The sequence below is a fragment of the Leuciscus leuciscus genome (genome assembly GCF_965113295.1).
Source record: "Leuciscus leuciscus genome assembly, chromosome: 25".
Classification (NCBI taxonomy): Eukaryota; Metazoa; Chordata; class Actinopteri; order Cypriniformes; family Leuciscidae; genus Leuciscus; species Leuciscus leuciscus.
In genome coordinates this window covers 19,046,146-19,073,239 of record NC_138724.1, presented here as the reverse complement: position 1 = coordinate 19,073,239, position 27,094 = coordinate 19,046,146, and the positions used below count along the sequence as shown (strand labels likewise).

Genomic DNA, 27,094 nt, shown 5'->3' with positions numbered 1-27,094 from the left:
GGCATCACTGCGCACTTTCAAATACATTCCGTCTGGGACTGCATGCTGTCCTAGCACTTACAAATCAGACCTCAGGTACCTCCCCAAAATGCTGCAATAACCAATCATCGTTTTCATGATCGATCATTGCTGTTACGTACGAATATATGTGTGTGTGTGTGTGTGTGTGTGTATGTTCGATGTATGTGCAAAATAATATGTGTGTGTGTGTTGTTGTTTTTTTCTTCCTGTCCTTGGACTGTTTTCCCGCTCTTGCCGCATATGTGTGTCTTAAATACTCCCATAAAGCAGTTAAGCATACAACTGATAAACGCTTGCGCTCACAATCTGTCCTTTAGGAGGAATTTCACATAAAAACAAACACACGATTGGCTGGTACTCCACTGTTTACGCCAGGTTTACTGCACCACAGTTTCCTCCTTCGATGTTGTGATGACTGGCCCATGTATTTAACGCCGCCTTCAGGCTTGAAATACTTGTTGGTGCTCTTCTGGGCATAATTCAGAAACATGTGTAAGTGTCAGGTGAAGGGAAAGACTGCTTTGGTGAGTCAGTGGCCCAGAGGCATGTTGATCCATCTCTGACATCCACCATACCTTCTCTTCCTCATTTTTTTACTCCCTCCAGTAATTTCCTGCTCTCCGGGTCTGTGAGCACAAGGCTTCATCAAAGAGCTCAATTTTGAAACCTCCATGTAAGGTTAAAGACATCCTGACCAGGTGTAAATCAAATACTCGCTGAAGCATTTAATGAGTCCGGTCAGGTTGGATATTCAATCAGCCCTCACCACTAAACGACTGGAGTTGACCGATCCAGACTAATTGTTTGGTGCAGTTCAAAGACCTCTACTAATTGTTTTGGCTTACACAGCAGGGACCACAAATAAACTTTTCGGGGTATGCTAGGACTCAACCTCCCCCACTAGGTCAAAAGAGCCATTACGCTGAGCTGCCCTTGTGCTAATGCCGGCACAATGGTTCCATAGGATGCTGGCTTGAATGAATGTGTGCTTAAGTAATGGAACGGATTGAATTGGCCAGGAACTATTCTACTTTATCACCTGGTGAGAACTTAACAATGCACCACAAATAAGAGCTTATCTGCGGCTGTCCCTTCACCTCATTCAGCACGTCAGTCAGATACTCCCAAGCTTATCCCTCAGAAGACACGGCCTGTGTGATCGTGTGAAAAGAGAGCAAGCTTTTACCTGATACCTGACTTGTGAGTTTTGTGGGGCATGACACCCAGTGTTTGGTCAGCTAATGGAGTGGACTTCAGGTGTCAGTCATGCAGGGTTCAAGCAGTGTGAGTATTTATGGGAATCCAAAGGAATTTCATGATTCTGGTTCTGACTCAGATTCTTCTTAATGATTTCTGTTCCTTAATGGGTTCATTAACATTTTTTGAAGAAAAAAAAAGAAATGCAATGCTTATTTCAGCAGTCTGTCATCAACAGATCATTTCAGATTTCAGCAGATCATAAATATAACCGTTTTTATTGGCTTCTCATGTGTTTCAGGTGCAGCATACTGTAAAATCAGTGCTTTGACTAACTACCTATTAGCTAAAAAAGCAAAAAGTTAGTAAATCTTTTAATTCAATAAATAAAATCATAAAATACCAATGATTGCAACAAGTGCTTTTACTGCACATTGTGATATGAACAATAATTCAGTAGTGATTCAAATTAAGTATGTAACTGCTCTGACTGATTCATACTGAAAGTATTTTGATTCACTGAAAGATCTGGCTCATAAGACTCATTCATTCGAGAATCAGACTACACTGGTCCCATTGTATGTTTTTGATTCTTATGAGCTATTTCTTTTTAGATTCAGGAACTGGACTGAATCTTTCTGTGTGTTTTTGAATCACAAAAAAAAAAAAAAAAAAAAACTGATTCACTAAAAATAACCCCACATAGGAGTCATTCATTCAGGTCATCTTGTGTGTTCTTGATTCTTATGAGCCAATTGTTTTTAGAGAATCATTCAGGATTCTGGCTATATGAACCTTTCTGTATGTTTTTGATTCATACAAGAAATTATAAAAATAACGACTTATTATAATTAAATATTTGAGAATTGGACTAAAGTGGCTGTGCTGTATTTTCTGATTAACTAAAAAGAACTGGCTTATAAGAGTCATATATTCAGGAATCAGGCTACAGTTTTGAGTCACTAAAAAGAACCATTTGAGATCCGTTAATGGAACCAAATTTCATGAAAATCATTCGTTCTCCTAGTCTAGGTTTAAATTTGTTGTGGTGAAAATGTCATAAGAGAGACTTGAGGAAACTATGTAATATTCAAAGACTGCATAGCTAAACAAGAGGACAAAGAGTTATCACCTTTGATTATTGTATTCAACAAATCAATCTCCCCTGCCTGTGGCCAGAGATAGATCAGTTCCCCCCTCTACCTCAAACAGATGTGTTTTATTAACGTGTTAGTCTGACCATAATCCCTGTAGGGGATTTATCAGGGGATTTGTACAGTATCTGGACAAAAAAGGCAATAAAAAGACATGCAACTTCCAGTGGTTTACCAAAAGATAGCACAGTGATGCATTGTTCTACAATGTGGTCATGCTTTACATATTACCGCCATATTCATTTGTTTGTTTTCCATTTGTTGCATAGTTTTACACATTTAGTATAATAGCTGACTGGCACTGAAATCATGTGTCATAAAAAGGATGCCACCTGCTCGATTTGAATCATAGTGCTGTGAAATATGACTACAAACGACAGAATTTGCTGCATGCTCATACTCTTTATCACATGTCAGTTGTGTTTTTCTGGCAGAAAATTTTGAGAGTAAAGACCTTGATCTTTGCTTAGAACGTGTAGTGTGTTTTTGCAAAGGCCAAAATTGACATAAGGATTTCATCATATCTGCCTTTTAATGTCAACTGAAGGACAGCTCATGCCAACTACTGATAATAAGCCATTTGAACTGTGTTAATGTCTTCCTAGACAATATGGCTCTGTTTACAACTGGTATTAAGATGCCTTTTGGTCAGTCGGATCATAAGTAGACGAGGGAGACACATTCCCGTTTTCACCTGGTGTTTTAATTCATCTCTTTTGTCCACTTTCGACCACTTCTGTCCTGATTTCTTCAAGGGAAGTGGCCTATAGGTGGGTAAATGTATGGGCTTTTTCAGATCTTTCGAACTGATGGATGAAATAAGCTCACGCAATTTACATACTGTATGATCACGACCGGAGATGACAGAAAAACATACGGAGAGCAGCAGCTTTCGTTTCTGCTCTGATAGCCACAAGACCATGCCAATCGCGGAGAGTATGTATTAGAAATCAGGAATGGCGAGAGAACATTGTGCTTGGTATATTTTCCGTCTTCATTCTACAGTTTAAATCCCGCCTGGCAAGCGCACTTCCCATAATGTTTACACGTTAGGTCAGAAGGCGGAGAGTAGGTTGTATTTTTAGGTTGGTCGAACGCATTTGACCACATGAGATTCTACACTACGAAAGCAATCCGGTCAAATGCGGTTTCGACTACCTCTGGAAGCGGTCGAAAGTGGACAAGCTCAAAACAATTTAGAACCCATTTACACCTGTGTTTTGCATCATCCACTTGTGATCAGATTGACAAAAACGCTTCTTAATACTAGGGGTGGAACTGTACACAGAAGTCACGGTTCGGTTCATACCTCGGTTCAGACATCACGGTTCGGTACGAGTTCGGTACAATGGAGGGAAAAGCAAAACAAAAATGCAGAAGGCTTGTGCATGTCTCAGGCTGGACCACCAAAGGAAAATAAATTACTTAAGCCTTGTATTTTTTAAATAAGTTTTATTAATAAAGTAAAGGCATAGAACCAGTTTATTTGTAGTGCACTGATAATAGTTTTATATAATTAGTTTATTAATTAAATTAATAAAAAGATATGTTTGGTAATTGTACCTGAATGAACTGAAAATTAATTTGCTACATTTCAGATTAATATATTTGTTTTCCTTAAAATTTTAATTAACAGGAACTTAAACACTTTGCAGTTTGAATGATGTCCTGTATAAACAAAATGACGGTGCATTACATTAATTAATTTGCATGCGAGTTTTATTTATTTTTATACCGTGTATTCTCCTTGTAAATGTATGAACCGAACCGTGACGCCCGTACCGTTTCTGTTCAATACGAATACATGTACCGTTCCACCCCTACTTAATACCAGTTGTAAACAGGGCCTATGCCATTTGAAACAATAGATTATCATCATACAGCCTCTTTTTACAGCATACTAAACGTGTCAAGAAGTATGGACTTAACACATGTTCATTCTCAGCTTTTTATGAGTTTAAGGGAATTTCTTCTGAGCAAAGTTCTCGGCAGAATGTCATGCACGGAAATAAATGAGCTGAAATTAGGAACAGAGAATCTGCGAAACTCTTTAAACAGCTCCCAAAATAAAACTCTTGTGTCTGATCTGTCCTGTCAGAGGCATGTTTTGCTCCCTCTGACATGTGAAAAAAGGGTAAGATCATCACAGAAAAGCAGCCCTGCCAAGTCTTTACAGTCAAGATTGGAATTGATTATTCTGGCCAACTGCAAACCAGGCATTTGAATGCTCTGCCTCTTCCATAAAGGACTGGATTTGATCTTTTAAAGGGTCTCAACGCTTTATGGTTTTAAAGCAGTGCTTTTTACCCTTTTATCAGATCCATGCTCCTTGCATAAGGGTGGGGGTTTTTACTCCAGCATGCTTGTGGACTGTGGCAGAGAGCAATGCTTTGAGCGTGCTCATCTTGTCTGCTTTAATGAATGGGCGTTTCCGCTAATGCTTTGAATAGATCCATGCTGGACGAGTAAATAATGACAGACCTCCCGGCCTCTGGAGTGGACTCCGCACTAAATTATCCCCCCTTTGCTTATGTCTGTTTATCTAATTGAATGGATGAGCATGGTTCATAAGCACGTCCATAATATGTTTCACTGTATGTCAATAGAATGATGGCTTTCTCTCGCTTATGTTTAGCTTGTCGCTATTTTTGCTAGTGTAAAATGTGTAGCGTTGGCCCAATATGTGTTTTATGGCTCATTAACTGCAAAGGAATGATGAAAAATAATCAAGTATTTCATCCTGTTGTTTTAACAAATCTCTTTTGTTAATCTCGATTTCAGTTTGATTAATGATTAAATATTTTGTCTCACTAGTTTGGTCCAGGCGTATTAACCATGGTGCTCTTTGAGTGAATCTTTTTGTAGCATGCAGCAACAAGTTCAAAATCTCTACATGAGCAGGGATTTAACCATGAGCAGTTGAATAAACGGATTCATTTTTTAGCAAACATACGAGCGGTTGTACCGGGCCGTGTTTTGTTTCCCAGTTGGAAACCTGAGTGAGGAACAAAGTCCCCTGCTGACAGATCACTTGACTGCTGGATTGGGAGAGCAAGTCGAGAGGTAAAGAGTGAGAGAAGTGAAAATTGAGTAACAAGACAAGATAAGGTCAAAAAGAAGAACGTGAGGCAAAGAAACATGAGAAGAAAACTGAAAACAAGAAAGAATGATTAGGAGTCAACAGCATCTTTCCCAGACAGCAGCTGTTAAAAAGCAAGGTGTGACTTTGTTAGTCTCCTATAGACTAGGGCTGAAATAAAAGACATTTGAGATATTATTTTTCTGTGAAATATATTGTGATATGGAAAAAAAATGAGCTATATTTGGAAATAATTAATCATTCTAGAATGATTGGGGTGAATTTGTTTATGATTCTAATTGTGATTTATCAAATAAAAAGTTTTTTAACAAAATTACAATAATAATGTACTGTACAATAAAACATTAAGGAGGCCTATTTAATAAAAAAATATTTCATAGTACAACTTTAAAATTACAATACTAAAATTTACATCTTAATTTCTTCATTTTCAACCATTAAACCATCAAGCTTTTTTATCGTAATATTGCTTAATGAGATGATCAAATCACGAAGGCTGCAATTAAATTCAATATATGCAGAAATGTCGGTGCGTATACACGCCTGCAGCTCACGACAAATAAATTAACTAAGCTGCTCTGAGATAACAATATATCATGAGCTTGCATGTAAATGATCAATCTTCAATCTGAAACTGACAGCGCATATATTTATTTAATGAAATCGCAGCCTTCACGATTTGATCATCACGATCAACACGATGATCGCGATATCAGCTTTATTTCTATATATTTTGGAGCTCTACAATAGGCTCTTCAAGTGTTCTTCGAGACATCCACAGGTATTTACACACCAGCAGCCAGGCACCAGGACTGTTTGGTGACTGCCAGCCTCTAATCCCACATTATTGTCAGCTTCTCTAATTCTCCCCAGACTACTGACCTTCACGACCTAGTAATCCAAGAAAGGCGCATAAACACAAGAATCGGGTTGCTTTGCAACGTGCCGTATAAATGCAAAGGTGGTGCACACCACAATCATAAACACATGCATATAAACATATACAACATTACTGAAAATTCTGTGAGGTCAAAAGTCACATTATTTTCGTCAAGAAGCAGCTGAAGGGTGGCAGTGTGGAGCAATGTCGTTCCAGAAATCTTCACGTACGCTGTACGTGATCACAACTGCACCAGGGCCCGGAGGTTAACAGAAAGTTTTGGAAGGTGACATTTGGCCGTACAGATCTCCTTTCACTCATATCAAGCTTTTTGGAGGTGACGCCAAAGGCCACAAAGCTATAAAGCACCAAAGGTGGGGCACGGTAACCCTATCACCGCAGCATTGTGCCGCACACAATGAAAGCTGCTTAATGTGTCAAAGAGAAGCTACGCGGGATATTTTTGTGTGATTTATTTTTCGGCATTCTTTGAAATAATACTCAAAATGCTTGTATATGAAGTAATATTCATGGTGCAATATGAGTTAACTTCCGTTTACAGCACATAATGTTGACAACTTATTTTGATTTTTCCCTCTTTAAAAAAAAATGCAAAAAGCTTACAATGGAAGTTAATGGGGCAATTGTGTAATCATTAAAATAGCCACATGATGTATTGTAAACAATTTGCAAAGTAACATGATTTTAGTGTGAAAAAATCGCTTGCTAACCTTCTCTGTGTAATATCCAATTTTACAACTTCGTTGCAATGCAATGTGATAAATCCTGAAATTACTAAAATGTTGATTTAAACAGTTTTAATGGGAGCTTCACAACATTGCTTTTAAGTCCTCCAAAAATTGGCTCCATTAAGTGCCTTACCGTGACACCTATTTTTGCAGTTTTTAAAGAAAACTATGGGCAAGTTACAAGTTTTTTGTTCTAATCCTTATGGAGTGCTGCAGGAATGAGTCCTAAAACCCTGAAATGGACCCATTTTTGCACTTCATGTTCCGTTGTCCCGAAGTCATTGTGTGTTTTTGAATGGGCTTTTGGATAAATGCCTGAAACAGTTATCAGTTATTATACCCTAGTCATGAATTTTTTTGCAGTTGCAAAATGGGACTACAGTGGTGAAACGTAGTAAAGACGAAGTAAAGATTGAATGAGATGGTGACGTTAAAGTCATGCAGATGAAGTGTAACTTTAGCTTTTTACTTGATGTGAATATATTGATGAACAGAACGTGTGAGAATCATAAACTGTTGTTGGTCACAGAGCTTATTTTATGTAGTGATCCAAAAGCCAATGGAAATCCTTTTGGCTTTTAGTAGAATCAACCAATCTTTTGGGTTGGACTACAAAAATATGCCATCCCTGCAGCACTCTATAAGAATTATGCCACAGATGCAGTTGATTAAGTTTAACTTGTATTGAACCCCGAATATTCCCTTTAATAAGTGAAGTGAGAAATGATGTGAGCAAATCTTCGAAAACCCTGCAAGACACCCGGTTGGTGGAGGAGCCTCGGGATCAGAGCAACCAAAGCTTGTCAAAACACTGCCCAGGTTTTTCAATTTCTACCCTTGATCCTTGCAGTACCGTGAGTGAAGCGGTGGAATGTCTTCCTTTTCAAAAACAAAGCAAAACGTGAGGTTTATTTGCTATGAAAATAACCCCACAAACCTTCTTTTTTTCTCTCCCTCTATAACAAGCGTTGACTCTCAGGGGTGTGCTCAGTTGGTGATAGGTCAGGCTTCATAGAGCCCCCCGAATCAATGCCAAACCATGGTGCTTACTTACGAATGCTTACGCAAGTCCTATTGAAATACGTGGCAGCTCGACCGTTATGATGGATCGCGGTGGGCTTATATAACCCTGCAAAGCAAACTTGCACATCAAAGGCATCTTGTGCACAGTTTGATGATTTCCCTGGTTGCTTCATGCTGCATGTGTCTTACTTTCTCTTGTTCTGTCGCTCCCTCAATAGAGGTCCAGAGAAGTCCTCTGCCTTGAGGGGATGGGATAAGCTGGCCTGTAATCCCCCCTCATCTTTGCTGGCTTTTACACCTGTATACCGATTCTGTGCCTCTGAGCCAGCCCGCGCTGCCCTGTAATGAGAGCAGGGCCCAGCGCTCCTTCGGCCTGATTTATTGTCTACCTGTATTGTTCTCTGCATCTTCAAAGCAGCCCTTTGAGACATGCCCTCAAAATAAAGCTGCAACCGCAGTATCCCACTGACTCATGCGTCTTACTCACATCGCCAGAGAAAGAGTGAGAACTTTTCTGGCACAGTATGGAGTGTCCTTTTTATGCCTGTCTGATTTTTCATGGGTGTGTTTTTAGTGTTTTTGTCAGGGTGCCTTCACCATACAGTGTAACTTGAGAAGAGTTTGAGTGAGCACGGTGTTAATCATTAACCGCCTGTTCTCTGTGCTCCAACAGGCATTTTAGTCATGGCCTATAGTGCCAGGGTCTGGTTTCATTAATTATTAATGACTTCTTTACTTTCATACCAGGGTCCGTGACCCTTTGAGCTTGACCAATGTGTAGCCCTCAGGTGCACCGTTCCTTTTCAGGTTACTCTAGGTAAACTCTAACTTGGATAAACTCATTATTTTTCTCACCCTCATGTCGTTCCAAATCTGCAGAACATAGAAGATGCTTTTGAATATTGGTAACCAAACAGTTTTGGTGACTGTTGACTTTCATTGTGTGGACATTTCTCAGAAAATCTTCTTTTATGTTTCACAGAATAAATAAAGTCATACAGGTTAGGAACAACATTAGGGTGAGTAAATAATGACATAATGTTCATTTTTGCTTGAACTATCCCTTTAATTATCCCTTTAAATTCACTGTTTACTCGTGCAAATGGTGCTCCAAACCTGAATGACTTGCTTTCTTCAAACACAAAAGGTTAATCTTTATAGTATTATTAAAATCAATGTGTATTGGGATTGATAAGCTCAAAAAGAGGGAAAAAATCACCATAAATGAATCATAAAGGTAGTTCATATTGGTCTTGTTCACTATATTCAAAATCCTCCTTTGAGAGAAACTGAAATTAAGTCATTATTCTTGAAAATCACTGAAATCTGATCTTTTTGGCACGTTCATGAGAGCTCATGAGAGAAGTCCAATTCATAAATGAATCATTAATTAACTTATAAATGAATCAGTTGATCCAGTTTTCAAAGATAGTCTGAATGATTCGTTCACAAATTGGACTGCAACACTACTGTTCAAAAGTTTGTGGTCAGCGTAAGATATATTTTTAATACACTTTTATTCAGCAAGGATGCATTAAATTGAACAAAAGTGGCAGTAAAGATATTTACAAAAGATTTCTGTTGAAGTAAATGCTCTTTTGAACTTTATATTCATCAGAGAATCTTGGAACAATGTATCACAGTTTCCACAAAAATACGTTTTCTTAAAGGGGACATATCAGGGAAAACAAGATTCACAACACAACACAGGACATTCACAACACAAAGCTTCATCCCTCTGTGCCTATTTGGTTTCATCAACTTGGCCTGCCCTGATGAATGACACGGTGAACTATGCCAATCATAACATAATACAGTACATGATATACAAAACAGTCTTAAAGGTACAGTTTGCAGATATGGATTGTTAATTCTGAGGGTTATGCAAAACCTTATTATAACGGTTGGACTTCAAGGGGGGAAAAATGCTACAGAAGTGTTATGAATATGGCCTCTTTAATATCTTGGGGACCATACAGCCTCTCTGAAACTTCCAAAACTCCACAGGTTGTAGAGATCGCAGCCAAACAAAGCTGGCCTCAATCAGAACTCTAACAGAGCAACAGCAAGCCCAACGTTCCTCGCAGTTTCCCATGAATTCCTGCCATCTGTGAGCACAGCCGTCAGAATGCGGCAAGGATGATCCAAGCACCATGGGAGAAAACACGCAACTGCATTGGCCAGGATGAAACAGTAGATGCCGAGCTTAGATAGAGCTTTACTGTGTGGGGCCGAAGTCACTTTTTTCTACAAGCATCTAGCTCACAAATTGCTTTTGGCATGGTGAACTTGAGGCCAGTCCTCTGTAAAAATTTTTTACAAAAATGGCAGTGCTGCAAAATTCATCCACACATTATTATGTGCCACCAATATGGTATTGAGAGCTTCTGTTTTTTGGCAGGTAGAACACCACTTGTTTAAATTGTCCATGTGTTTCTCTTTTTGTTACCAGAGTTTTGTGGGAGATTCCTTCAGCTGTGGGAAACATGAAAGAGGCTACCGGCTGGAAGTTACAAGCACCAACCCACGTCGGGACTACTTCCATGGACGGTTCCGGAACAGTCTTCTCACTTCCATAGCCGTGGTGCCCATCCAAAACCACACTGTGGTCAGCCTAGGCACAGCTGAGGGGCGAGTCATCCAGGTGAGACATGTTAGCTTTAGCTTTTTTCCACAATGTATTTTGAAAACCATGTAGTTCCATGTACAGTAGTTTGCCGATTATGTAAATGTACTCTTTTCTCCATGTTGAGGCAAAACATGTCATTTTGTACCATCTGGTTGACTTTTGACAGCCTCAGGACTTTTGTTAGAACTGCAGATCGAACTTTCGCATTTTTGTATCCCTTCCTGCCCACGGACAGTCGGATCAACAGAAAAAGTGTATTGTGGGTGTTGAAGTTTTTGGCAAAAGGGAATGGCACAGCCCTTTTTGTGTGTTTTCTAGTCATGTAGCAAAGATTTCAAAAACAATTTTCGTTTCTACTGCATGGACAGCCAAGTTTTATTAAAAGCCCATCTTGTCAGGGCTCAATTCCCCTTTTAAACTGTTAAAGCTAAACTTTTACATAATGTTTGGATTAGAAAGTCAACGTTTAGATTGAATTTATGAGTGATAGTGCTGGAATAGGTTTGGCTGACCTCATTCTGGAAAAAAGAAACGGTAAAGTGTTTGCAGAATCTAAATTTAAAACTGGATATTTTTTGTCAAAGTCCTGTTGTTGCCAGCACTATTGTGTATGCAAATAGTCAGGATGTAAGTACGTGACTAGTGAAAACAGCTCTGAATGAAGGAAAATGCAGGTGCCAGTGGCAGGTTGGGAAATATGGTCTTTTTTTCCTGTTTGCTTTTGAGTCACCTTTGACCTCTGAGCAGCACTGTACCAGCTCTCCAATCTAAAAAGCACACAAAGTGAAACTTTCGCCTATCAATGTTTTCTCAACATGTTCATTGTGCAGAAGTGGCACCGACCCAAATATTGAATCTGTCCTGCATGAGCTGCAGAAATCAGACGATTTGCTCACGGAAGTGTTAGATAGAAACTTCTGGTATTTTGTAAATGCCTCAAGAAAATGTTTGAGAAATGAGTAGCGAGAGAAAGGGTGACAGCTGCACGGAAGCGTGGCGGAGGAACCGAATGGTACGTTAATAGTAAGCACTGGACTTCGATGACACGTCCTCGCATGGCATTTTCTTGGAACGGCTGCAGCTGTCGTCCCCTCTCTCTCTCTTCCTTTTTTTGTAATTTTTCCTCTCAACTTTTTCTCGCCTCTTTTGTCTGGATGTTGAGGCCTGGTAAGGGGTGAGTGCTGGTCCAGCTGTCTCATTTGAAAGAGAGAGAGAGTTTTTTTCAAAGACAAAGAGAGTGGGTGAGTGTTTAAGAGGCCTTGACAATGAGAATGCAAAAAAAGATTGTGAGAGACTGATGAAGTTAAATAAAATATGGAATGCAAGTGAGTAGTGGGTAATTGTGTGAATGAAAGTTTCAAGAGCCCCACAAGCTTTTTAAAAGGTTGGGAAGAGGGGGGCTGCAGGGCAGAAACAGTCCCAGTGGCCCTTATTCTGTATGAGGAAGTGCTCCCACTCTGCCACACTCTCGGTGAGAAAAACTCAACACCTTGCCTTGTGTTTGTGAGCAGGACTTCCCTTACATACACAATGAGCTGTAATTCACACGGTTATTAGGGCTTCGTGGTGTGTATTTTTCCCCAGAGTGTGTAACATTCCTCCTTCAATAACGGGTCCATTTGTAGCCATTTTCTGCCATGCCCGGGCTTAATTAAGACTGGCGTAGCTTGGTCGCTTCTGGGACTCAAAATCCTTTTATGGCTTATTGCTATTGGAAACTTTCTGGGCCATGTGAAACTCGCCAAGTTTTAGCTCTGGGTTCTAGTTTTGAAAACCAGAATGTAGCATATTGCATTTGCACAGCACCAACAAACAGAATGATTGTAAAATATTTAAATTTTAAAATAAATATAATTTACTTAAGTTATTAAATATATATTAACTATATTATAAAATATTATATTTTTAATAATTTGTCAATTTTATATTGAATTTATTTTATTTTATTTAATATATATTAAATATAGTATTTTATATATATATATATATATATATATATATATATATATATATATATATACATATACATATATATATATATATATATATATATATATATATATACATATATATATATATATATATACATATATATATATATATATATATATATATATATATATATATATATATATATATACATAAATACGTAGAGCTTGCATGAGCTACATAGTGAAAACATTTTGTCTGGTAACACAAACATGTGTGGTAGCACCTAAATTAAGTGAAAGATCATGCAGTAATAGCTCCTTAAGGTAACAACTGCACATTTTCATTTTTTACAGTCCAATCTGATATGTTAAGATTAGGCTTTTTAAACAGACCACAAAAGGAGTCACATTAGTGCACTATAGTAAGTGAGATAGAGATATGTCATGCACACCATCCTAAAATCACTAAAACCACAGTAATGACATACTCTCCACCACCAGATGCCCCATGCTCGAAGCCCAGGGCTATTAATGATGTGATCCACTGATCGCTAATGGAGCACAAGCACTATTCAGACGTAGGCTGTCTTGGAGGCCTGTAATTGCAATGTAACCATGATAAATGTTAGTCCAGGTGTGTGGATGGAGCCACTGTTCTGACACCTCCCAACATGCCAGATAGACAGAGGTCTTTACGTCTGCACTTGCCTACAGGCCTAAGCTTTTGTCTGTTCCCACTCCTTGCCATCAACCACAGTCTTCGCAGTTCAATCTGTCATCTTTTGCCCTGAAAGGCAGAGACACCGGTTATTACAGTATCCATAGCAAAGCAGAGGCTGTTCCTTTACAAAGACTGCCTCTAGATTGCGTCCTCCTTTGATTCTTCCTTTTTCCCAAGGAAAGTTCCAGACATGATCTGTAATTTAAAGATTTATAACCTGGTAGGAAAAAATAACAGGGTTTTGGACCAGCTCCAACTCACGCAGAATTTCTGTTTTTCAGGAAAAAGATATTGTATAATCTCAGGGTTTGAAAGTGGTACCAACATTATGTAGGTGAATCTCACAATATGTCTTGTCTGTCAAAAATCATAAAACGATTGTATTTTGTATATAGTTTTATTTTATTTTATTTTATTATTAAAATATGATTTTATTTTATTTATTATTTTATTGTTTTATTTTATTTCATTTTTACAAAAAAAATTATTTGGGGGCAAAATATTCTTAATTGTCATGAAAATAAGGTCATACTGCAAAATATCTTAATGGTCCTTAAATAGGCCTTATTTTTGTGAAAAACAACAACAACATAATACATTTTTTTAGACCGATTTCAAGATGTGACCTTCTATTGACGTGTTCCCGAATGTGTCAACTATAAATAACCTTCACCAGAACCACATTGTTGAAATCATGCAATAGCAGCATTTAATCATCATTGTGGAATGCAGACTTATTCCAGTAAAGGATAAACATGCTGTTGAGGTCTTTTTGTAAACATAAACATTCTCTATTAAGGTCCTGCACTTACCGTTTAGGCTTTTGATGTAAAAGGTCATGCATTTTTGTTGGCATCCTCTACAGGTGGTGGTTTCCCGCTTTGGCAAAACCGAGCCGCATGTAGACTTCCGCTTGGACACGCTCCCCGTGTCCTCAGAGATGGCCCTGCTGTCTCCACAGCGTCACGACGGCTCCTTATTGTTGGTAACAGGAAACAAGGTGAACGACACAGCCATTCTTAAAATGTGTTAGGGAAATGGGTCATATATTTTCAGAAAAATCACTAGTGAATAGATGGCAAACACACTGGTGATTTAAGACTAACTGATATAGTAAACAGGGTATGACTGCAACAGTAAGTAAAGTCTCCTCTGAAAAATGTAGTCAAAACGTTGCTTTGGATAAAACCACCTGCTAAATGAATAAATGTAATTTAAGTGTGATATCGTTTGTGTGCGCCCTCTCAGGTCTCCAAGGTTCCTCTGATAGGCCCTGGATGTGAGCAACTGTGGACTTGTAGCTCTTGTCTCTTGGCCCCATCCTTCATGGGCTGCGGATGGTGCAAGACCACCGACCGCTGCATGAGGGCTCCTCAGTGCTCCCCCTCCCATTGGATCCAGGACTCCTGCCCTCTCCTCATCACCACGGTAACCACCCTGCCTTCTCACAAACAACATTACCATGGTTTTAAAGCAGCTAATAGAATGAGTGCTTTCTAAGTACAGAGAGAACATATGAAACTCTGACCTTCATTGATATTTTCAGGGATAAGCACTGACGCATGGATTTCAAGGACCTCTGGTCTTCTTTTAAAGACGTAAATTGATTCTAAATATCAGAAGGAATTTGTTTGCCCTTCTGTGCCTCCTCTAAATCCATGCATTGCTTCAGAGCAGCATGAACTATATTTGTATTTGTGTAAGAGCCTTTGCTTATGATAAGTGGTGATCTGAACACTTAATTATTAACTCTGAGCCAAAATTAGGCCTTCTCGTCCATGTGTTCAAAGCGACACCATCTGCTTATCAATAAAGAACTGACATCACAGAACCAGGACATTCAGAAACCATATAGAAAACAAAACTGTTTTACATACATATTATAAATAAAAATAAATAAAATTGAATTAAATTAAATTAAAATTGAAAAAACTTACACACTTCACCTTTAAGGTTCTTAACCTCAGCTGGTGGCTCAACCTAAAGGGCAGTTTTAACACAAGAGACACAAACAAAGACAGGAAGGTTGTTTTGTTCTCAGTTTTTGTCTCTATCACCATTTACTGGAAGACCCCCTGCTTTCAACCGAACCAAATTATTGTCAGTGGTTACCAACCTCATGAGCAGAGAAAATGCTTGGCATAAAGAGACACAGCAGGAGGGTAGACACTGAAAGAAAAACACTGTCACAATTTTACCTCACAGCTTCTTCTTTCTTTTCCTAGATTTCTCCTTCCTCTGCTCCACTCGGAGGCCACACCAACGTGACAATCTGTGGCAAAAACTTTGGTTTTAATAAGAAAGAACGCTTTGATACCAAGCTGATCAATGTGATCGTTGCTGGAACAAAGTGTAAATTGGAGAGGAAAGACAGTAGCAATAATCGGTAAGTTGATAAATCATTTATTTGTGAGGCTTATTTAAAATACGTTCACATTGCTAGTTAGTTGTAAATGAATAAACATTGCACTTAAATGTAAGCAAATCCTCTTGCACTCTGTGTAAATACAACTTCAGAAACATGCAAGGTCACATTCTCAACATAGTGCTCGTGTTGCAACCCTGCAGAACATTAAATTGGTCTGCAAAAGTGCTCTATTGTGCATCTTGGCCTTCCATGTCAAACTATAGTACCATTAAGACACTAAACTCATGAGGTTTTGTGCCCCCGGACATACCACCCTACAGCCATCCTATTGTGAGAGGAAAGGAGAAATTCCCTCGGAGAATAGCTCCTGTGTAGTTTCTGCCGAGTAGTAGAGTTATCATTAAATTAGTGTGGACTAATAGCCTGCTTACTCCACTAGTTTACAACCACGTCTTGTTCGCTGTTTTTAGCGGGAGATGTTTATGTCTTTGTGTTGTATGTCAGGTTGGTCTGCGGACTAGATCATGTGAACGCATCCAGCATTGACTCTGTGGTCAGGGTGCGCAGTGGCAAGGAACAGGCCCAGAAAGATGGTTTCTCATTTGTGGTAAGAATCCTCACAAATCACAGTATAAGTACTTAAGCACACATTCGAGTAATGTGTTTTTGACTTATTTTCCAGTATTGCGGTTTTCATAGTGCACAAGGACCCAAGGATGTTAATCTATTCTTTTTTTCCCCCCACTTATTTGGAGTTGGGTTAAGGTTACACGGTGTCCTAATCACCGTCAAAATGCATTTTCTGTCTACACTGTAAGCGTCACAAAATATAAACCAATTAGTATGCTTGTGTAATATGTAATATCTATATGTGGACTTTGGAGCAGGATTTTGGACCAATGAGATCTAAACTACGTTGGGGCCTCCCTAGCATGATGCAACAAAAATAAAAACCAATACTAATATCATCAATGTTATTTCTGTCAAAGACCCTTAATGTGTGAAATAGTTTTACTTTACTAACACAATGTTTTATCTGTCTAGAACCCAGTTATCACAGAGATCTTCCCAGAGTTTGGACCCAAGTCTGGCGGAACAATGCTCACTATCACAGGTTCATTCCTGGACAGTGGAAATTTTCAACTGGTCACAATGGGAAACGCTACCTGTGTGCTGCAGAGGTTTGCATTTCTACAAATCTACTAAGAGTCAGAGAGTGTTTAAGCATCATTCACATCTACTCAGGTTTCTTCATTCATTTGGAAACACTTCAAAATTGAAGTGTTCAATCAATTAATCGCGATTAATCGTGATTAATCAGATCTAACATAAAAGTTTGTTTACATAATATATGTGTGTATATTGTTAAATTATCATATATACAGTATATACACACACAGACATATATACTGTGTATATATATACATGTATACATATACATATATATACATGCGTGACATGATATACATGCGTTTAATTATATATATACACACACACACACACACACACACACTCATATATTATGTAAACACTTTAAAATTAAGTAAACTTTTATGTTAGATGTGATTAATCGCAACTAATCAATTTGATAGCCCTAGTATTTAAAAAAAATCTTTTTGTCATGATGTTGGTCTTTTGGTTCACTTAAAAGGTTTGTTCAGGAGCAAAACACCACTATTATGCATACGTGTCTGTTTAAAACATTGTGTTTGCCTTTCTGCAGTATTTCAGCCACAATGTTGACTTGTCGGACACCACCTCAGCCATCACCATCCCAACACAAGGTACAGCTGCACATTGATGGAGTGATTCGTGAAGCTCCTGTCAGCTACACCTACAACGAGAACCCACACATCTCCAGCATCCAGCCCAAGCATTCCTTTATCAGGTCAGTCTTGCAGCCAACATTTAGCGACTTAACATGTGCTTGAAGTTGGGGTTCAACTGGAGGAGTGCATAAATATGCATTTAACAGCAAGGTTTTTGTGTGCGTGTGTGTCCACAGTGGAGGAAGCACAGTGACAGTTCATGGTTTCTACCTCCATTCAGCTCTCCAACCTCAGATGGTTCTCACTGCCGCCACAGAGGGCAAACTTTTCCAAGTGGTGAGTGTACTGTACACGGCCCACACAGAGTGCCGAGACATCAAATACCTTTCCTCCCATGTCACATGCATGTTAGTATCATTAACCCCACTGAATAGTGAAGCTGATCTGAGAAATAAAGGAAGCAATGTTTCAGAACTGCACTTGAAAAAAGCACTCACAATGTTCTTTATATGATTTTTACTCCTAGTATTTTTCCCCTATCCAAATTTCTTAAGTAATTTTTTTTAATTAATTGATACTTATTTATTTAGTCAAATTTTTTACCGCTCCAAGTTCCTTTATCCATTTGGAAAGTTAATTTCTGGAGTTTTTAAATTAAAATCTATTAAAAATAATAATAAAACTTTATATATATATATATATATATATATGTAATATGTCTAATTTTCTTTTCTATTCAAGTTTCTTCAACCATTTGAAAACACTTTCACATCTCATTTCCTGAGAGCTATGGTTAACCTGAACTGCTCCTCTCTCAATGGGACCAGACAAATACTAATTTACACACAGTTTCCGCTTATCTGATTTCTGTGGGGGTGGAGTGTGGTCGTGCAGTGGAACAGTGCATGTGAACAAAGCTATCTAATCTTAAGCATACAAGTCTTAGTTATAGTCCAAGACAGGACTCGTACTGACACACATCTTCATTCTGATTGTATCTCTTCATTTCCATTCACATTCAAATTTTCCCTCCTCAAAACATCAAGGTACTTACAGTAATTATCTCACTCGTTTATCTCAAATCAAAGATACTGTACTTAAAGCCAAGTGGATAGCAGCATTTTAAAAAACACGTGATGGGTTTGTCACTGATTTTAAGCTCACTTGAAAGAGGAATATTTCTGCCTTTTCTTAAGGCATCTAGAACACAAAATGAGCAGAGACGGCATGAAATGCAGGCTATCCTTCCAAATGATTTAAGATGACTCTGCAGCTGTCAGCCTGTAAATTCTTCTCTATAAACAGTGGGGGTTGAGACAATATTCTTTTCCTAATTTGTAAAGCACAAGAGGTTTATTGTTTTTTTCCCCTCACTTTTATTGGGGAGCATTGTGGTCGAACACTTCCTGTCTTCTGTCAGCTTTTTTCTGAATCACACTGACTACGACTGTGTAACCCGAGTTGAGCTGTCATCTGTTACGCTGAGGTTCGATCAACGATGGCCGAAACAGAAAAGCGGTCAGTAGCTCAGGTTTCTTGTGGGCTGCATTCACAATCTAGCTGCTGACAGGCCTAAAATGAAAGAAAAGCGGACAGTGATCTCGATTTCTTTCGGGACACTGCGAATCCCTCCATCAGTTGCATTTTAGTTCCTCTTGCAATCATACATGGAAAAGCTCTGCAGGCCAAATGAAGGAGCGTAAAGACCCAAGGCAAATTGTGGTGGCTCAGGAGAAATGGAAGAAATCTCAAGAGCGTTCTTGAATATCTACTTCTGAGATCTCTGCTTAATCCAGGGATCAGCCTATCTCGCCTTTCCCACCAACATAAAAAGCATTTTTCACAGGCTGCAGCTTGTCGCTGGCGATTGGCACTGCCCACGATCAGGAGCAAACCTGAGAGGGTTTTATTTGTTTAGGGGTATGGCATCTTATTCTTCTTGTTACTAACCAAGGGTCATGTTCAAGTTTTGCTTTGTCTTGGACTCTCCTATAGGAAGTGAGGGGTGTTAACAGGACTCTAACATGCTCCAGACACCACAGAGGTTTCAAGCAAGAACAACACCTGTTTTTGGGATTCAAAGGGGGTCATTTTCATGCCAGATCCCTCTCTATACATACCAAAATCTGGCTTTCTCATCTCAGTATGGTCTTGCTGACACCTTACTCCACTTTGCCTCATGATATCCGAAATTCCTTCCTTAGCTTTACCCCCTTTAAAACAGGGTTCCTGCGGATCTTGAAGTCTTGAAATGTCTTCAATTCAGTTTGATCAAATTTAAGGCCATAAAAAGTCTTTAATATCTTAAATCCTAATTATCATTTTAAGATGTCTTAAATTTGGCTTTGAAAACAGGAATCACAATGTGAATATTAAACTTCAAATATCTTTGATTGAATTAAATAAATGTGAGTGGTGTTCAAAGGCAGAAGGCGGCACTGTTTATGCTAAGGGATTGCTTATAATCTACTGTTGATGAATTTTGACATGTTTATGTTATGGTTTTTGAATTGTAATATGTGTAGATGGATGTAAAACAGAATGTTTTATCTCCCTTCTCTTTTTGAATGAGCATCCGGAGGTAGTAAAGCATAGACATTTCAAAATTATAATCCATGTATTTCAGGATTGTTTATGTTAAAAGTTTCTAAAAGTCCTGCATTATCCATAAAATCGTTTTTTTTTTTTTTTTGGTAATTATTGGTATTTTGATGACTCAAACAATATCTGGCTTTAGTCGTTGTAAACTCTTTAGGTCACCCTGTTAAGGAAAGACTAAGAACTTAGTAGATATAAGTATATAGATTTGACTAGTATTGGCACAATAATCTCTTTATTGCCTTGCATTAAATGCATAGAATTTAATATTGGTCAACCTCTACTTCATATGTATTCATGTATTAGTACACATCGAAAACACATTGAAAGAAACCATCAAAGATGGTTATATCAGTGGAAATACCTATAGTATATGATAACTTCCCATGAAAATCCTGCAATAAAACATCACTTTAACTGACAACGGGTATATCTATTCCCCAAACACCAATTTGAAATGTTTTCAGTGTCTCCCATCATCCTTTGGCTGCTTTCTTTAGCAGCTGTTATTCAACCCCCTTAAGCCCTTTGAGATACTCGATCTATTATAAACAATTAAAGGTTGTGTTTGTCGAGCAGCACACCAAGCCAAACTACTTTACAAGTATTTGACTAGTCTCAGCAAATGAGTCTTCAGAACTCTTAATATGCAAAGGGTTGCTATTCAAATACACGTGTTTATTTTTTCAAATACTTTTTCATAGTTCGCTCTCTTCAGTGATGATGGTTTTTGATTTCCATCCAACGCAATCAGGGATATTGCTCAACAAAGAGCATTAGCGAAGGAAAGATGTTGTCAGGAAATATATAGTGAGTATTTATACAGTATACAAAGCCATATATAGTGAGGAATAGCAATCAGTTACTTTGTTAAGGTATCTTCATCCATTCTCTTTAAATTTGTTTCTGAGTATCTGATCTTTATGTGAACTCCCAAGTCAAGGACTTTATTGCCTTTTTGGCAATATAAAATATCAATGTCTTTTATGTGATTACAAATATTTACTGTGACCTAGACTGGTGTGGGCATTTGACTCTGAAACGACACTTATGTGAAGTGAGAATTTCTTTGTTTTTCGACTCTAGAGCTTTGTTAACCTGCCAAGTGTGCAGAGGGAGACACAGGTTTGCTGGATGGAAGTCTTGGAGCAAAGACGACTCGGATGCCTTATGTTCATAAATAATGGAACATTAAATTGATCAAAAGTGACATCAGCGTATTAGAATAATTTCTGAAGGATTGTGTGACACTGAAGACTGGAGTAAAATAATTCAACTTTGCCATCACAGGAATGAATGACATTTTTAAATGCATTAAAACAGAAAAGAGTTATTTTGAATTATAGTCTTTCAATGCTTTCACTGAAACACAGAACATGCAAGATATTAGTATCTGCCAAATGCATAAATGTAAATGTAATGTAAATAATGCTGTTTGAATGTTTTCTAGAAAGCCTCTGAAATCTGAACTTAAATATGCTCAGTCATGTAATCACCCCGACTCTTGAGAAAACTTGGCCCTTGGTTAAACACTAAAGACTTGTATGAAACTTATAAATAAAGATGTTTTACTCCAAAACAAACAAAAGATAAAACGAATTGGCCACACAAAAGAATGTAACATGCCTCAGCATTGACTTGGCACAACTATAACGACAGAGGCTAATATTTGTGTTTGTCTTTTTCTCTATGCCTAGACCTGCAGTCATGATGAGGATAAGCGAAATATCCATTGTATCACGCCCTCCCTGAAAGGCCTCGGGGTTCAGCCTCCAGTTGCCACAAAAATGACCTTTGTGTTAGACGGTTTCTCCACCGATCAATATGACCTACTTTATGTGGAAGATCCCAAGTTCGAGGAGTTTCAGAAGCCCACCGTTACACCGAGAGGCAACAAGAGCATTCTGGAGATTAAGGTAAGAGCGATGCTCTGCGGGAAAGCAGTTTGATATTTGATCTCAGACAAACACACATACACAGAGTGATTTCACATTGCTCATTGAGTTGGAAGTAAACAATACTGAAACAAAACAGGAAGTTTAGTTCGTTTCCCATTGCGCACCTCCATCTTTCACATTGTTCTCGTTCCCTGAAGGTTACAGCCTCTGACACATTGATGGTGAGATCCTTTGCACTGGTGAGGTTAGGCTGGTGAAAAAACTCAGCGTTTTTAACAATGAAATATAAGAGTATACTTCTTTTTTTTTTTGAAACCGCCACTCAATAGTCAAACGCAGCTGTTGTGAAGGGGAGGGGGGAGAGAGGTCGCGTGAGATTCTACTTTTTCTTCCCATGCGAGACCTCAGCATCAAATCCCTCGGTACCCCTCTTGGGACATAGATACGCGCACACACATAGAGACACACTAAACGTTGTGTACCGCTTAGGCTCATTTAAAGCCACTATATTCAATAATGGGCACAACAGCAGGCTCAGTTTAGCTTAATTGTCATTAAACTGCCCTATCACTCAGATCATGCACTTTATTCCCATGCAGTCTGTTTGTTTAGATTTTGCAGCTTGATACTTAAGGCCTTCTTTAGGGAAATAAAATTGCACTTGGCAGCACTGCTGACGCTCAAGGGGTTTATCAAAATGTCAGAGATTGCGAGTGTTACTGGTGCCAATGGAGATTTGCCTGGACGTTTGCTTTTTAAGTGCTAATTTTTTTTTAAGTAACTTATTTTAAACTTATTTAAATTATATTTTAATCTACCTTTGAATTATATAAAATCATATTATTTAATGAAAAAGAATGGCTTATACACACACTATTTATTTATATCTTTTTCATTTAAATAAAATTATAATTATTTTATTTTAAATAGGAAAAAGATATAAATATTAATTTTTTTATTGCAACATAAAAATTATATACAACCTACAGAACGTACAGCAATACATACAAAAATGGAAGAAAAATAAAGATACTTTTTCTTTTTCAAATTTATTAAAAGGCTATGGAACCTGTTTGTCTTGTAAGCATAGGGTCTTATCATGTCCTGTATGTAAAGTTTTCTTGATTGATCTAGGTGAGAAGAAAGAAAAACAAATATATGTAAATAAGTGTGTGTGTGTGTGTGTGTGTGTGTGTGTGTGTGTGTGTGTGTGTGTGTGTGTGTGTGTGTGTGTGTGTGTGTGTGTGTGTGTGTGTGTGTGTATATATATATATATATAAATATTTTTTACATATCTCACAGTGCTGGTGGTTTTGTGATAATTTTCTTTTTGTGAATGGCCTAATCTCCTCTAGGGAGCTGGGTCTTACTTGTAAGTGTATGTGTGCCTGTTCGTATTGGATCTCAGGCTGGCCGGTGCTGTATGGTAACAGGTGCAATAGTGGAGTGTGTCCAATCTGTAAAGCCCAGGCTGTCATGTGAGGAATGTGATCGCTGTCTTTATTGCCTTCTGCTCTGCTCCATACACCAGAGCTGACTGAGTTTAAAGGGGTAGACGCTGCACAATCTATACGCCCCATATACACGCTCAGTCATGGGGCAAATTATAGTGAGGCAAGTTTAATTTTTTTTAATCATCTTACCTTTCTCTCTCATTTTCCCTTGCAGGTCCCCCCTGTGAATCAGGAGGCGGTGAAAAACGGCGAAGTGCTGAGAGTTTCGAACCGGACTTGCGAGAGCGTCACTTTGGTGGGCAACACGCTTGAATGCACCGTACCCATGGAGCTCCAGACAGCTGCCAAAGAGCTGGAGGTGGAGGTACAAGACTCTTTCATTCTCTACTCCACTTAAGACCACTTCAGTCCAGACGGCCCCCATAAGAGCCACTCGTCAGCCAGCCAACTCTGCCCTGTTTGTTCCAGAAGTCTCTCAAAGTACCAAACATGAGCTATTTCTGATCTTAGCAGAGGCCTCTGGGTTGCCAAATGATTATAGTTTCCAGATTAACTCCAAAACCCATATCCCTCCTGGATATGAGGATTAATATCAATGAGTAATTTCCTCAAAGGTGCTCATTTTTATATATCAGGGTCCACCTGCCTTTCTTGTATTTCCTTTCTGGTTACCATTAGCTCAACAAGAACATTAAAAAAAACGTTTCAGGCCCCGATTCTGGCCCCAGACAGTCTGATATGATTGGTGCAAAGATCAAGGAAGCGTTGGTCTCAGCATAAAGTGCTTATCTGTCAGGGAGAGACGGACAGCGTGCGTGTGACACGATGCTCTAATCTGACCCCATCACAATATAGCGCGGTAAAACTCATCTCAGCCCAAACTCAATAACACTGCACCACATAAGAGAGGCTCTATCTCTGATCCAATTTCCCCTCCTGCCTGCAGTGGATGTGTGTTTCATTTTGCCATGCTGCTTTATGAGCAGTGAAGCCCTCTCTCTGAGTGTAAACGCTCCCTGAGGATGTTTCTAGATGGATTGTTGTGATGTTGGAGGTTCAAATGTAAACACTTCGCGGCATATGAAATCTGAAGCAAATGTGGCGCAGATGTGATGGCATAGATGTTCCCTAGTTGTAGTTTTGCACATACTTGCTTGTCTTTTTTAACTGTAATAATATTTGCTTTTGGTCTAAATTTTTTGCTGATTAATCAGACAGATGCTGCTCTAAAAATAATTATATAATATAATGTTATTTTGTATAATAAAATGTTTTATTTAAAATATTTATCTTTATGTTATAGCTTAAAATCCTGCAAAAGTGATTATATAATATTTTTTTAAATAAATCAATATTATTACAAAATTAGGTGCTATGGTCACTAGTATTTACTGAAAATAACATGAAGTAATTTATGTATCCACTGTAGTGGAAGCAGGCCACATCATCCGTGATCCTAGGTCGTGTGGTCTTGGCCCAAGACCAGGACTACAGTATACTGATAACAGGAGGAGTGTGTGTGTCCGTCCTTCTACTGCTCCTGATCGGAGTCTTTGTTTGCATCAAGAGGAAAAAGCATATTGATGGTATGTGACTGTCTGTTTTCATTTATAAGCTTTAAGCTGTTTTTGAAGCCTCCTGTGGCTTTTCAAGATAATTGTGCAACACTTTCCATGCAAATGTTCCACATCATTTGTATAGCTAAAGAGCAGATTTATATCGATATATGCAAATATCGACTTTTATATCCAGAATGGAAAACTTTATTATTCAAAACAGCTTTAGATGCAGCGGATAAGCCTGTTTTAAAAAAAATATGCTTTAATATCTTATGCAGTTTTGTTTATCAAGTTATCTTGTTTTAAGAACGTTTAGATATTTTTACTGGACAACAAGGAAAAAATACAGATTAAGAATTATTCTTTTTTTGGCAGCAATTCGCTTTTCATTCAGAAGTCAGTTTAGCAACCACCTCTGATTCCAGCTGCTCACATAACCAGAGATGTTGAACTTGCTGATGGTTATTTGAAATCAAATGAACTGAATTTGAATGCTATGAGATTGTGAGATAAAGAAAGAGAGGGGTTTCTGGGTTTGTTTGTGGGAGTTGACGCTGCTGAAGTCAATGGTGGAGCGATCTGTCCCTTTTTTCCTCTCCTTGGTCTCTCTCTCACCCTCTGTCTCTCTCTGGTTGTAGATTTAGCTAAGGCTATGGTTTGGTATGACGGCCGGGCTCACATTCCGCACTTGGACATGTTGGCAAACGCGAGGAGTGTCAGTCCGACTAATGAAATGGTCTCTCACGAGTCGGTGGACTATAGAACCACTTTGCTTGAGGGTATGTTCTCACGCTTTGCTGCCTCTCGCTCAAAACACACGCTGGTGGAGGTTTGCCTTATCTGCTGATCTCAGACCAGCTTTGCTTTTTTTCTCTTCACGGCTCTGCATAGTGAAGACTGGTCTTAAATCATCGGAGAAAGGCAACTTTTTTCCAGTTCTCCAAACACATACGCTTTCTGACCTTACCCTCTGTTCTCTCCACTCTCTCTCTGAAGATATTACATGCTTCTGTGCTTTGCCTCTGCCTCCTTTTTTGTCTGAAAAGACAAAAAAATCCCCTCTCATCTGTGTAGACGGGTTTAGAATTTCCTCAGCTCTTTGTAGTTGGTGTAATGACTCTGCCTCCCAGACTTTCCCTGCTTTGTTCAGGTGACCCCAGGCCTCTGCGAACAAGTCATTGACTTTTGACCTCTCGACCCCATTGCCTTGCAGACCAAAACTTGCCTCTGTCACAGACAGAGTCCTGCCGGCCTCATCTCTACGCACATGCCCATGTGGACCTGTCTCCAATGCTGGGGCAGATGGAAGGGGATCTGGCGTCTCCACTGTTGCCCTCTAATGCACCCATAGATCTGGGCAGCCTCCACCCTGAGCTGCTGAAGGAAGTGCAGCATGTGGTCATCGCCCGGGAAGATCTGCTCTTGCATGTGAATGAGATCATCGGGAGAGGTGAGGGAACACAAATATCAGTGTTAAAATTATGCTCATTACTGCTTGTTGATATTCAAACATTTGGGGTTGGTAAGATTTTTTTTAACGTTTTTAAAAGAAGTCTCTTTTGCTCATCAAAGCTGCATTTATTTAAATGCATTTATATTTGAAATGTTATTACAATTTAAAATAACTGTTTTGTATTTTAATATATTTTAAAATGTAATTTATTCCTGTGATACAAAGCTGAATTTTCAGCATCATTACTCCAGTCTTCAGTGTCACATGATCCTTTAGAAATCATTTTAATATGATGATTTGCTGCTCAAGAAAAGTTTCTTATTATTATCAATGTTGAAAACAGCTGTGCTGCTTAATATTTTTGAGGAAACTACTTTTTTCAGGATTCTTTGATGAATAGAAAGTTCAACAGAACAGCATGTATTTGAAACATAAATCTTTTGTAACATTATAAATGTTTTACTGTCACTTTTGATAAATTAAATACATCTTTGTTGTATTAATAAAAATAAAGAATCTTAACGTCCCCCAAACTGTTGAACAGTAGTTTACTTTTACAAAATAAAGGTTTTTACCATTGCTCATACTTT

The 27,094-nt window shown here is 38.5% G+C and overlaps 1 protein-coding gene and 1 long non-coding RNA gene across 3 annotated transcripts in view; one reads left to right on the top strand and one right to left on the bottom strand.

Annotated features, from left to right (window-relative positions):
• met (MET proto-oncogene, receptor tyrosine kinase) overlaps positions 1–27,094 on the top strand; it is a 44,657-nt gene that overhangs the window by 7,118 nt on the left and 10,445 nt on the right. Inside the window, exons 3-15 of one of the 2 annotated variants that reach the window (XM_082159363.1) lie at positions 10,577–10,768; positions 14,271–14,405; positions 14,654–14,833; positions 15,631–15,791; positions 16,278–16,380; positions 16,818–16,954; positions 17,497–17,661; positions 17,779–17,878; positions 21,838–22,056; positions 23,707–23,856; positions 24,922–25,078; positions 25,690–25,830; positions 26,265–26,501. In XM_082159363.1, coding sequence (XP_082015489.1) covers positions 10,577–10,768; positions 14,271–14,405; positions 14,654–14,833; positions 15,631–15,791; positions 16,278–16,380; positions 16,818–16,954; positions 17,497–17,661; positions 17,779–17,878; positions 21,838–22,056; positions 23,707–23,856; positions 24,922–25,078; positions 25,690–25,830; positions 26,265–26,501 — 2,077 coding nt within the window. The remainder of the gene's footprint in view (positions 1–10,576; positions 10,769–14,270; positions 14,406–14,653; positions 14,834–15,630; positions 15,792–16,277; positions 16,381–16,817; positions 16,955–17,496; positions 17,662–17,778; positions 17,879–21,837; positions 22,057–23,706; positions 23,857–24,921; positions 25,079–25,689; positions 25,831–26,264; positions 26,502–27,094) is intronic. The other variant, XM_082159364.1, reaches the window with a different exon arrangement.
• LOC309490283 lies at positions 1,876–7,174 on the bottom strand. Its single transcript, XR_014202659.1, has 2 exons — positions 4,215–7,174; positions 1,876–3,650 (listed from the first exon to the last, which is right to left on the bottom strand). It is a non-coding gene; the product is annotated as an uncharacterized lncRNA (long non-coding RNA).